Below are 12,772 nucleotides of genomic sequence, written 5' to 3'. Positions count from 1 at the left end.
AATGCGTTGCTGCAAGAGCCATAAATATACTCAGCTTTCTGATTTTAAAAGACATTCTTTTGGTTGCATTGCTCGGCAAAGAAGTTTTAATATTCCCAGCAAGCCGAGAATGTTGGTTCCATATGGCAATGTGTGTCGCAAATCTGAGAAAAAAGGTAAGTTTAATATTATAACGCAATCGGTGTAAGTTCTTCGAAATTGAGTTAAATTGGGTAGGTTACGTTAGGTTAGTCTGGTAGGCCAATAAGCCACGCATAGGCTAGTTTTGGTCCTTTGCGATACCATAAGGAGTTCAGTTACTAGGTCCATGAGAAGTAGTCATCCATATCATAAGGATGCCTCCGCTTAACTCGAATTTCGACAGACTCTGCGGCCGCACTATCGATACATCTTCCAGTGTATCATACAAGTGCACCAAAAATGCTAAATTATTTTTATGTTTGCCCGCTCTAAACATTTCCTGCAGTCTTTTTGATCTGTCAGTCCTATCCTGCGTGCGTGTGTCGACACCAGACAGCGACCAGCTAGTATTCCCATCATGTTCCTGCAGTCTCTTCTACCGAGTGCCAATTGGAATTTGGTATACTTCCGAACTACCGTTTTGCACATGATTTTTAGACTTTTACGCCCAGATATCTCGTTCCATCGGGTTTTGATTTTCTTTAACGTGCTTCTGTCCAGATCGTTGTATAGACAGTGCATGAGTCTTCCAATGTTGATTACTTTTTGGGTGTTATCCGTACACCATTCTTGGCAATCTCGTCCAATATTTCATTGCTCTCGATGCCTTTGTGACATCGCATCCAATAGAACTTAAGTTGCTTGCTTCTGTCGCCACTTTTCACTGCTGCCCTGCTTTCCAAGATAATTCGGACCGATATACAATACGTGGCAGCTGCCTTGATCTTTGCATGGCTGTCTACGTAGATGTTGATCTGGCGCAGATTGATATCTCAAAAATTGGTGTAGTAGTTCGCTTAACAGATAGCGGGATGGCCAAATCAACGATAATCTCTTATATATAAGTACACACTTTAAGGACTTCCGCCGTTGTCTTCTGCGTGTTCACCCTTTTCAGAGTATGAAAATAAGCTCATTAAAAATCAGAAGAGCATAACATGAGAGAGAGAGAGAGAAAGAGACAAAAAAGGGATATAAAATCTAGCAGAAACTGGGAAGAAATGAGTAATGAGTGCAAATGAGTTTGTTTTCAAAACATTTCTGAAAAATGAAACTAACAGGACAATGTAACTAAATCTGGACTGTGAAGCTAATTATTTTCAGACAATCCCCTAAATTTCCATAAGAAGTTGTTCGCCTTAAAAATGCTTGTAGTTTTAACATATAGTCAATCTCTTATGCCTAACCACAGTTTCAAGGAAAATGCACTAAACTTATACCTCGAACATATGTATAAGCGAAGCGATATATTGAAAATAATAATGAAACCAATTCGTCTACTGACACCCTCCGAACCCCAAGAATAGAATGAGATTGCAAGCTCAGTTCGCGTATGAATTATTTTACTCTAATTTTAACTTTATGCCTGAGGTTAATATAAATATATTATTCAATACATGAAACAAGCAAGTGAAGAAGAATCAGACAACAATTGTCGTTCCTTGTTAAGCTAACCGGTAAGTACATTTTGAGCTTCTTTTGCAATCAGTTTTAAGTATCCAGATACCAATTTTACATCGAATCAAATGAAGTCTTCTTAGTGTTTATCCGTCGCGCCTTTTTGCCTTTTAACGCATTCATTTATATTTCAGGTACAAAGGGGGCAACCAAAATTGGCCGTCCGGCCACTATCGCCGAACCTAGTAGCACAGTTGACGGTCAGGCAACGCCAGCCCTAGCCACGGATGAGCCACTCGATTTGGCTGACTTAGATCTCTCGCGTCTACGTTTGAGCAAGAAGGATCTAGAAACATTATCCAGCATCACACCCGGTCTACCGAAATGCTTCCAAGAGCAACTACTGGCCAAATTGCCGCCAACACAGGCGCGCAAATTGTCACGCACGTTGAGTATGCAAGGCGGTACACAAACCGCGCCGGTTAGAATTTATAAGCGCAGTCAGAGCGGCGGACGTGGTGTGTTACACACCGGTGCTGGACAGGATCTTAAAGAAAACGTCGCGGAGGAGACCGCTAGCAGCAGCACAACGAGCAAACGTAGCACAGATAGCAGCGAACGTCGGCACTATGATCCCGTATATCGACGGAGTCTCAGTCGTACGCGTTACGATTACGAATCGAGTATCCCTTCGTCAAGCGATGTGGTGTCGAAAAGCCGCAGCAGCAGTGTTTGTCGCGATGATTATGGTAAATCGATGTGCTCTACCTATACAACTGACATCAATGATCGCTACAAATACTACTCACCATATTTTAATAAAACGGCGCCTAAAGATTCGTCTACCGAAAGCGGTTCCGTATCGCCACAAAAACGTTATAGCACTTTAGGTATACCACGTGAAACAGTCGGTTCTGCGCAAGGGCGTCCACCAAGTGGTTGTTTATCGCCGCCTATTATATCAGCAGACGGTGGTAGCAGCTCATTGCGTAGACGCTCTTCACAGAAACGTATCTCACGATTTTTGCGACCAGACTTTTTCGACGAACCTCTCGATGAGAATCCATTTCAACGTGAAAAGAAACAGCGTGAACGTGAAACTCAAAGTGTGTTGCGTGAAATACGAGAAAGATCACGTGAGCCTAGTAGAGAGCGCTGCAATTACACCAGTTTTGATGCGGAAGACGCAATGTCGCGTAAAAATAGCTTACCCAATGCGGAAAGCTCGGGTATACCACTGAAAACGGAACCGAAACATGTGCGTAATAAAAGCATGGAAATCTATTCAGAATATCAGCCGGCTAGCAGTTCATCCCAGGAAACAATTAGGCATAACCGACGTAGTTTGTCCCGTCCACGTGAGATCACTGAAGAGTTACGTAAGAATGAGCTGGCTGATAAGATTTTGGAAGAGTTACAATTACTGTCAGCTACACGAACGCAGCAAGATCAACAGCAGCAGCAGCTAAGATCGGCGCTGCCCAGAGAGATTTCGGTAGAGCGCTCTTCGGAGACGACCACAAAGTCGGTAGTCGAGGGGCCAGGCAGTCGTGCGGAAATTGAAGAGAAAGAGTCTTCATCTACAATAAAGAAAATTAAAAAAATAAAACCTAAAGATAAGTTCAATACAACGGAATCTAGTACAGATGCGGATGCGACCGTCACTACATCTGTAGTGAAGAAAGTGAAAAAGATTGTGAGAAAGACTGAAACTACAAAGACGACACTAAACGAAGCTGCCACCGCTAACTCGAGTACAATAGAGGATAATACTCTCACACCAGCAGAAATAGAGCAGTCTAGAAGAGAATCTAAGCTTAAGCGACCTAAGTCGTATCCAACCAAAGAACCGAGTACTTTGACACCCAAGTTACCTAATAAGCCAAGTACTATACCAGAAATGACTGCAGATTCAACTTTAGAGGCGTCCAACTCCCAGGCTACGCGTGAAAGCCGACTGATACGACCCAAGAGTTATCCAGCATCTAAGTTAACACCCCCGAAAGAATCGAGAAAAGTTACGCGTAGCGGCGCCGCAATACCAACAATAGCCGAAGGCAGGGTGAGAAACTCAACCCCACCACTAGCTGTTGAAGAGAAATTCGAGCCACAGACGCCAATATCACGAGGCACTGTAGAAACTTCATCTTCGAGTGACATTAAACCAACCACAGTTAAGAAAATCGTGAAAGTTTCTAAAAAATCTAAGTTAGCACAACCACTGCCAGTCACACCTACAACTCCGACGCCAGCAACAACGTCCACAACGACTACGCCAGCGGAAAATTCTAAGGAGTCAAGTCCCGTCGTTAAAGAAAAATCTCCGGAAAAGAAGCCGAGTAAAGGCCTGCTCTATGCTATTGGACAGAAATTTGAAAAACTACGCGATTCTGCTATGAGCAAGGAAAAGAAAAGCGCAACCTCCAGTCCCGCTTCTTCGGCAAACGGTGCGGTGGTAAAGAAAAAGTCGCCAGATAGTTCCTCACCAGACAAAGTAAAGGATAAATCCACGTTACTTAAAAAAAAGAAATCTCTAGATGGCACTTATACAAAGACTGCCGTTGAAAATAATACAACCACTAAGCCACCTGGTATGGAAGGTGAAATGAAGGAAAAACCAGCAAAGTCGGATAAGCGCTCGAGAATTGACGCAGTAATCCGTTCATTACGTGAGCGCTCCGTACCACGGTCACGTCCCGCAACCGAAACAAACTACATCAAGCGCGCCGTCAGCGTGGAGGACATGCCGGGAACGTTTAATAAGAATGCAGTTAACCGCGTATTAGGTCTCTTTAAGCGCAATGATAAGGAAGCAAATGGCGCAGAACGGCGAGTACAAAGCACGCGTTCTACTAGCAATATTGAACGTCAGATACGCGAAACATCGCCGTCGCCAATCTACCAGAATACGGGCGAGTGTCATCGTTCCAGTAGCATTTCAGCCGCCATTGCCGCCAACTTAGGCTCCGGACGGAAACCAGAGATCACTGCCACATGTAGCTGTGAAATTGCACCGGCGCCTAGAGTTAACACAGAAGAAAAGCAATGCGCCGAATGTTTACAGGACGCCGTAGCGCTACAGAAGTCCAAGAGCAGCCGCGATGAGAAAGATGTCGTATTGCCGAGCAAGGAAATGACGCAGAGCAATAAGGACAAACGCAAGGGACTCATGTTGGACCTTACCAAATTGGATAAAATTGATAACAATACTACAACGAATCGCAACAACATGAAAACGACCTACATGAACGGTAATGGCATCTACTCGAATCTGCCACCTTACCCTGGTGCCGTGAACAGTTCGTCAAATAACAGCTCCAGCCAGCAATCCATGGATAATGCCACTAATAATAATAACTCGTATATGACTAATAACAATTCATCAATGCAGACCTCGCAAACATCAGGTTATCGCACCTCGTCCACACACGAGATAAATCGCAATCACTTACTAACCCCATCTACTGAGAACATTGCCAATTACTCATCCGACTCGCGCAGTTATCAAGATGATTGTGCCTCAACTTCGACGTTCCTATCGCCAACTGAAGAGCCCGAGCTCTACTTCGATAACTGGTCTGTGTGTTCGGAAGATAACTACATGCTACACGCTTCACCTTCGCCAACTGTATCGCGTCTCTCACGTGCATCGCAGCTCTCATCACCCACACGTGGTGAAAGCTCCGATCCAAATGAGAGCGTAATTGATCGCATCAAACGTCGTAGTTTCTATTGCCGCTTTAACGATAAGAAACCTAAGCGCACGAGTAGCATTGTCGGACCGAGTGCAGTGCGCGACTATTATCGTGAGCAACAGGCCGCCGTAAAAGCACGTTCTAGCACTAAAGTAAACTCCAATGAACGCGCCAAATCACCAGACATTACACAAGAGTTCTTCAGACCGTTGAAGTTAAGTCCGGTTGGCACTGAATTGAAACCACCCATTTACAAAGCGCCGCTCGACTATGCCACCAACATCACAAAACCGCGTAAGAGCCTCAACGATATACGGCCTACTACATCACCATCATTGATCAGCAAACGCTATGGCTCCACTGCCGACAGCGATTATATGTCATTAAATAGCGGCGTGCCAATACGCTATAAGTCATCTGCCAGTTCAAGTCCTTACGAGAGCAAAGGCTCTTCGGCGACTGGTGGCTTGAGTATGGGTGTAGGCACCGGCATTGGCGCTGGTACAGGCGTCGGCAGTACCTACTACAATACCTACAGCCCGAAACGACGTTCCTCATATACATTCAATGGCACTCTGCCCAGCGGTGCTACACTCACCAATTCCACTTTGGACGGTTACGCGACGGTGGGTCGGCGACCTATACGCGCCTACGATCATCGCACCATGTCACTGCTCGATCCTACAACCACTCCTCCGTCGACCGGTGTCAGTAGTTTCAGACGAGAAGCACGCACGCCAGTACGGGACTACACTTCAAGCATTTCGAGGTAAGTTGTCGCACTTACCTAAAATTTTGAGACGGCATCAATTTTCTTAATTTTCTAACATCTTTTAGATCGAGTTCACGTTATCGAACCTCGTCGGCCACACGCAGTCCAACAAACATTTGATGTACAACACCGCAGAATGGCTTCTGTATCTTCTGCTATTACTCGAAACGGAATCGTGGCAGCAGCACGCATACCGCTTCGTCGTCGGCGTCCTCAAGGACTAGTGGCGACAAGAAACTGCAGGAATGCACAACGCGCATTAGAAATAAGTTTTAATTCTACTACGACAAGTAGTGTTTACTAAGAAACTAATTTAATTACCAAATATACATACAGTATGTAGGTATGTAACATATATGGTAGCGTACACTTACTTAAGTCTGATTCACACCGATTGATAGATGTGTATATAGGTCCACATGGAGGTACAAATGTAGACAGCGTTTACACATGGTTCATGAGAGCTAAGGAAAGCTATTATAATTGGACCCTTTTTGGAGTAAATATAGTTAGGGTAGAATTTGAAAATGTGGCGAGTTGAAGACTTTGATAAACCAGTTCAGCTGGACGAGAAAAGGCATTATAGAGTGAGGTAAATAGGTCAATATGTGCAGCTGTTAATTTAAGGTTTTTCTTTGGCATTTTTCGGGGCTTTAATCTGAAGCAATATATGAAGCTTAATGGTATCGAGGGTATAGTGATTAAAGGTTGTGTTTGCTGAGTTACTGAGTTACTGAACGTTGTCTTCTTAAATACGAAGCTGCATCAAAGCGTTCTGAAATAACACATTAATACGCACGACATGTTTCACTAAAAGTGTGAATCGAACATTGTTCTCAATTAATATATTAATGAACTCGTATTTCCATGAATGCAGGTTCGTGGTTTTGCATCATTTGGAGAGAGCGGGCTGCTAAGGTTTTCTCATCTGTACTACACTTTAACTCATTTAGTTCTGTTTATCTTAGACCACTCTACAATAATGGTTATCATATTGGGTTAATTGATTGACTAATTTTCAAGCTTTGCTTAATTGAGAAAGTAATGGAGCTCCATCTACTAAATAAACCTAAAAGATTTTATCATTAATTGATTCGAAATTTTAGTTTATTTTCAACGAAATATTATTGATCATAATCGAATAAAATGTAATTGTCTCAATTGACAGGAAATTAACATGTAATTGAGCTTAATTTACTAAGTAAATATTAAAATATTTATCAATTTTTTATGTTTTCGAGAAAATACTATTGATTATATACGGTTAAAAAAGCAATTGTCTCAATTAGCAGGTAATTGAGCTCCATTTACAAAATAAATAATAAAATATTTATTTTTAACCGATTCCGAATTTTCGTCTATTTTCAAGAAAATACTATTGGTTATATTGCATCAAAATATAATTGTCTTAATTAACAGTCAATTGAGCTCAATTTAATAAATAAATATAAAAATATTTATCATCAGTTGATTTAACATTTTGGAATATTTTCAAAAAGATACTGTTGATTATAATCGAATAAAATGTAATTGTCTCAATTGACAGGTAATTAGCAGGTAATTGGGCTCCATTTACAAAATAATGATACCATATTTTCGTCTATTTTCAAGAACATACTATTGATTATAATGGATCAAAATATAATTGTCTCAATTAGCAATCAATTGAGCTCAATTTAATAAATAAATATTAAAATATTTATCGTCAGTTGATTTAAAATTTTGGAATATTTTCAAAAAAATACTATTGATTATAATCGAATAAAATGTAATTGTCTCAATTGATAGGTAATTAGCAGGTAATTGGGCTCCATTTACAAAATAACGATACCATATTTACCATAATGGATCAAAATATAATTGTCTCAATTAGCAATCAATTGAGCTCAATTTAATAAATAAATATTAAAATATTTATCGTCAGTTGATTTAAAATTTTGGAATATTTTCAAAAAAATACTATTGATTATAAGCGATTAAAAACAGAACTGTCTCTATTAACTTTATCGAATAAAAAGTTTATTGCCCACATCGAAATATACATAATTTTAGGACTATCCGCAATTTGAGAGCCTCGCCCAGCGTAGAAATTGGCAAGACGGTCTCGAAAAGTATGTTTTCTTAGAAGTTGGTGTATAACAGACGAAGTTAGGTAAGATTATAGTAACAAATGAGTGGAAAAAGTCGATTGCCGTTAGAAATATTTTAAATAATTAAACTTCAAAATAAGAAAAGTGTAAAAAACATATTATCTACCCTAAAAATCTCATTATTAGGCTCCAAAAATGTTAATTTTGGTTTGCTTGTCAGTTGAGAGAATTTATCTGGCTAATGATCGAAAGTTCAATAAAAGCTCCCAGTTAGTAGTACAAATAATGGAATCAGTGAGTTGCCAAAACAATTGTCATTATTTTGTCTCACCGCATTGAGCTTCCAGCAAAGAGTTATGCAACCGCAAAGATTTCGGTGTGAATCATACATTTAGAAATCTTTAGAGAATTTAAGTAGTAACGAAAGCGATTAATAACAATATTTATTAAATTAATAGACTAATTATGATTACGATATGAATTATAAGCAGCTACATACTATATTAATAATGACTGACTTAAAAGAACAATAATACAATTTGAATTGAAATATCAAAAGCTTTTTGGTTTTTATTATCTCATAGAACCTTTAAAATGTGCCTTTTTTATTTGGAAAATAATTTCAGTGTTTAAACAACTATGAATTATTAAATAAAAGTTATGTAATGTTGAAGAACTTAGCATAAATATTGTTAGAGTGTTGCATGATTTCAAGAAAGAGAGAGAGATAGCGAGAGAGAGCTTTTACTTATACCTAAGGGCTTGAAATGTCAGAAAAGAGTGTGCATTTATGAAAGTATTGTATTTGAAATATGCTTTTAAAATGTGTAAGCGCCTCACAAAGATTTCAGTAAAAAATGAAAAGTTTTCGATAAAAAGTAGTAAGAAAATTGACAAAAACGTGAAAGCTAAATAAATAAAACAAATTTCGTTGCTTGTAATGTTATTAACAAAACACGAAAGCTTGCATTGATTTATTTCAATTACTCAACAAATATGTACCTTTCGCAAACTGGTGCCAAACGTTTTATAATAAACGGAAACTTTCGAAAAACTCAAGTTGGAGGTTTCGTTAATAATGTCATTATTCTTTCCGCTGTTGATGAAACAAACTACCTATTTGACTATTGAAAATTTAAAAATTGTGAAAGCGCTGAAAGCTTCAAAAAATAGTGAAAGCTTTTAAGTAACTAATCAAAGTAATATTTTGATGGTTTTAATTTCTAATTACCACTTGTAAACTCTTAAAATATAGCAAAAGCTTTAAATGAAAAGCTTAAATTTTTAAAAATTGTGAATGCTCTTTAGTTAGCAACGAAATTAATATTTTTGGTTTTATTCATTTCTAATTACCACTTGCATGAAATGACTGCAAAAATATCGTAATAAAATGAAGCGTACGGTAGAAAAGAGTAGAACTGAAATACATGTTTAATATAAAGGTACATTAAGTGACTAATTTCGCTGCCAAAAACATGCATGAAAGCACTTAAAAGTTAAAGAAACTGCAATAATATCTTTTTTCTACACTTTTTAAGTTTTACAAGAGCTTTTGAAATACCAAAGTAAAAAAGAGTACATAGTTTTGTGAAAAGAGTTGATATCTCGCAAAATGTCAGAAAAAAATCTATAATACTTTAACTTTTATAAAAGCTTTCGAAATCTCATGAAAACTCTGCAAAAATAGCAATAATATCTTCTTTTATATCCTTTTTAAGCTTTAGAAGAGCTTTCAAATACCGAAACAAAATAGGTACTACAGTTTTTGAGAAGAGGTGAAAGCTCGCACAAAATTAGAAAGAAATTTTTAACTATCACGTTAAGATTTGATTTCATATATTTTAATTTAATATCTCCTTTTATACCCTTTTTAAGTAACCACGGTAAAAAAGGGTTTATATTTTTGTGAAAAGAGATGAGAGCTTGCAGAAATTCAGAAAAAAATGTATGAACATTTTGTTATGATTTGATTTTAGTAAAAAATAAAAGCTTTTGAAATCTCACGAAAGCTTTCCAAAATAGCAAAAAATTGCTGTAATTCTTTTATTTCAGTGAAAATACATATGCCTTTAGTTTTCGAAAAAAAGCTTCCATAATCCAACGTGTGAAAGCTCTTAAAAAGTCACACATGTTTTGCTGAATCACTTAATTTTTAAAAGGAATATACACTTCAGTTACCTACAGGATTAGATTAAAAATATCTTGTTAAATGCCACTTCGAAGAAGCATTGGTGATTTGGTCCCTTTCAAAATTAGAAACTTTCACATATGTACATACTATCGAATACGAAATATAGTTTGACTAATTTTATGTAAACCAATTTCTCACCTGTGACACTGTCATCAGAACTTTTATTTTTTATAACGAGAAACAGTGGTTGCACAGCCATAACCGGACAAAAGTAGGCGTAAATGGAATTTTTCGTGAATTAAGAAAAGAACTGATTTTTTAGAATGAGCACAAACACAAAAGTAATAAAAAAACTATAATCCCAAAAGTAAATAAAAACACAAAACGAAATAAATGTGTATGTTTGTAAACTTGCACTCAAATTTAGTTAAGAAATTTAATACAAAAATTATTTTCAAAATTAGAAAATTGTTAAATCATAGAAATGTTAATGTTATTATGTATATCTCATACCGTAAATTAACGAAACATATTGGTAGACGGACACTAACAGTGTTAGTGTAATTGTGTAAGACTTGTATGTGGTGTGAATAACCCCTTTGGTGACAGCGAATACGCATAGCGAATTTTCGAAACGAATGCAACAAATACGTATGAACTCAAAACAGGCTGATAGACTTTAACAATGGAATTGTAGGGAAATTTATTAGATTTGAACTGTCTGCGTACTTAATGGCACAGCATGAATGAAACACGTAGCTACTTGTTTAGCGAAAATGTAGTTAAGCGTAGATATAACAATTAAATAAGTTGAAAGTATAAAACATAAAAAAAAAAAATAAAAAAAAACAATTAAAAAAAATAAACAGTTTAAGAAATAGTTAATTGAATATGTAATCAACAATAGCAGATGCATGGATTTGAAGAGTTAACTAGAATTCAAGATTAAACATTTGCCAAGTTCATTGAATCAAAAACCAAAAATTAATAAAAACAAAAAAATTAAATAAATAAAAAAATGATTTAAATACAAAAAAATATAATATTTAAATAAAAAAAAAAACAAATAAATAAATAAAAATAAAATTATATTTACTTAGTAATAAAAATCTACAAAAAATGCGCGCAGTTGTTTATTTGAATTACAAAAACACCTACTATTTACCCATAGTGCATATTGTTTAGAGAATTTTTCAATAAAAAACTTTTATTTAGTCCCCAGTAAATAAATAAGAATGAAGCGAATGGCGAAACACAATAACAAACATTTTTGTTTTTGAGGGAAAAAAACTCTTTAGAACCAATTTCAAACTGTTGAAATTAGCAACGTAAGCAATGTAAACACACAATAGAAATAAATAATTTCATAAATAAATAACAACTAAAATTACAGAATTAAATACTTTTGTAATTAGCAGTTATATTGAAAAGCACCACTGCTTTTAACCGCAAAAGAGTAGGTACTTATTAAAACATTTAGAAAATCTGTATGAGCAAATGTACTATTTGACTTCCATATATACATACATACACAGAACTGTTGCGTTATTTCTCATTTATGGAAATACGAGTACAAGAAGCAATTATTTAATAAAAAAAATAAATAAATTTTTGTTACTTTCATTTGAATTTTTTTGTTTCAATACAAAGAAAATACTATATTGGATAGTCGAAAAAGTCTTTTCGTATTTCGGCAATAAATGTCGTTGCAGTCGTATATGTCCAGTGCTACCAATCACATTGTGTCATACCATATAGTGTTGGAAAGGTGTGATTTTAAGCTTCTTTTAATCGGAAAAAAATTTAAATTTAAAAATTAAATTAATCGGGGAAGTTGAAAAAGAATTACAGCTGTTCAAAAATGAGTGAAAAAATGAAGAAATTCGCCATATTTTGAAACGTTTGTAAAAAAAATCGAAGAGTGCCACGCAAGTCACGCATGAAATTTGTAAAGTTTACGAAGACGTAGTACAACAATGGTGCAGCACAACAATGGTTCGCTCACTTCCGTTCTGGAAGTGTCTTTACCGGAAAAATGTCAAAAAGTGGTTCGACCAAAATGGTACATATTTGTTTATTTATTTATGATTACAAATATAAAAAAATAAGTTGAAGCTTGATTAGAAATACGAAAAGACTTTTTTCGACTACTCATTATTATTTAAGACAGGTTGTACGTTAGAGGTATAGAATTTCCCAAAGGGATAGTTGTCAAACCAGAAAACAAATACAAGTTTTTGACAGTTAAGTTCAGTGCCACATGTAAAGACCAACGACAAACAATAGTGAAAAATCGTGGAAATTTACTATATATTATGCCTCTTGTTTTTGGAGTTATCCATTTCGAAGTTCTTGATTAAAAAAAAAAACACGTAGACTTCAAATTTAATGGGCAATGTTGGGAATGTTTATTATCATTCGAAAGAACAATCTTTGGCATTTATTTTCTGTAGATTATCTCTTTCAAATGTTGGCCGCGGTTATGTCTCCGATGATCCATCCGGTT

The 12,772-nt window shown here is 36.5% G+C and overlaps 1 protein-coding gene across 15 annotated transcripts in view; it reads left to right on the top strand.

The window, feature by feature from the left end:
• Positions 1 to 11,895, top strand: part of LOC126751314 (serine-rich adhesin for platelets) — a 140,858-nt gene extending 128,963 nt beyond the window's left edge. For 14 of the 15 annotated variants that reach the window (XM_050461480.1, XM_050461479.1, XM_050461478.1 and 11 more), the window contains 3 exons: positions 1,773 to 6,042; positions 6,111 to 7,337; positions 7,603 to 11,895. In XM_050461480.1, coding sequence (XP_050317437.1) covers positions 1,773 to 6,042; positions 6,111 to 6,165 — 4,325 coding nt within the window. In that variant the 3' untranslated portion in view covers positions 6,166 to 7,337; positions 7,603 to 11,895. The remainder of the gene's footprint in view (positions 1 to 1,772; positions 6,043 to 6,110; positions 7,338 to 7,602) is intronic. The other variant, XM_050461474.1, reaches the window with a different exon arrangement.
• The last annotated feature ends 877 nt before the right edge of the window (positions 11,896 to 12,772 follow it).

The sequence above is a fragment of the Bactrocera neohumeralis genome, chromosome 2 (assembly GCF_024586455.1).
Source record: "Bactrocera neohumeralis isolate Rockhampton chromosome 2, APGP_CSIRO_Bneo_wtdbg2-racon-allhic-juicebox.fasta_v2, whole genome shotgun sequence".
In the NCBI taxonomy this organism is placed as follows: Eukaryota; Metazoa; Arthropoda; class Insecta; order Diptera; family Tephritidae; genus Bactrocera; species Bactrocera neohumeralis.
Note: the sequence above shows the minus strand (reverse complement) of the source record. Positions and strands in the feature narration are given on the sequence as shown.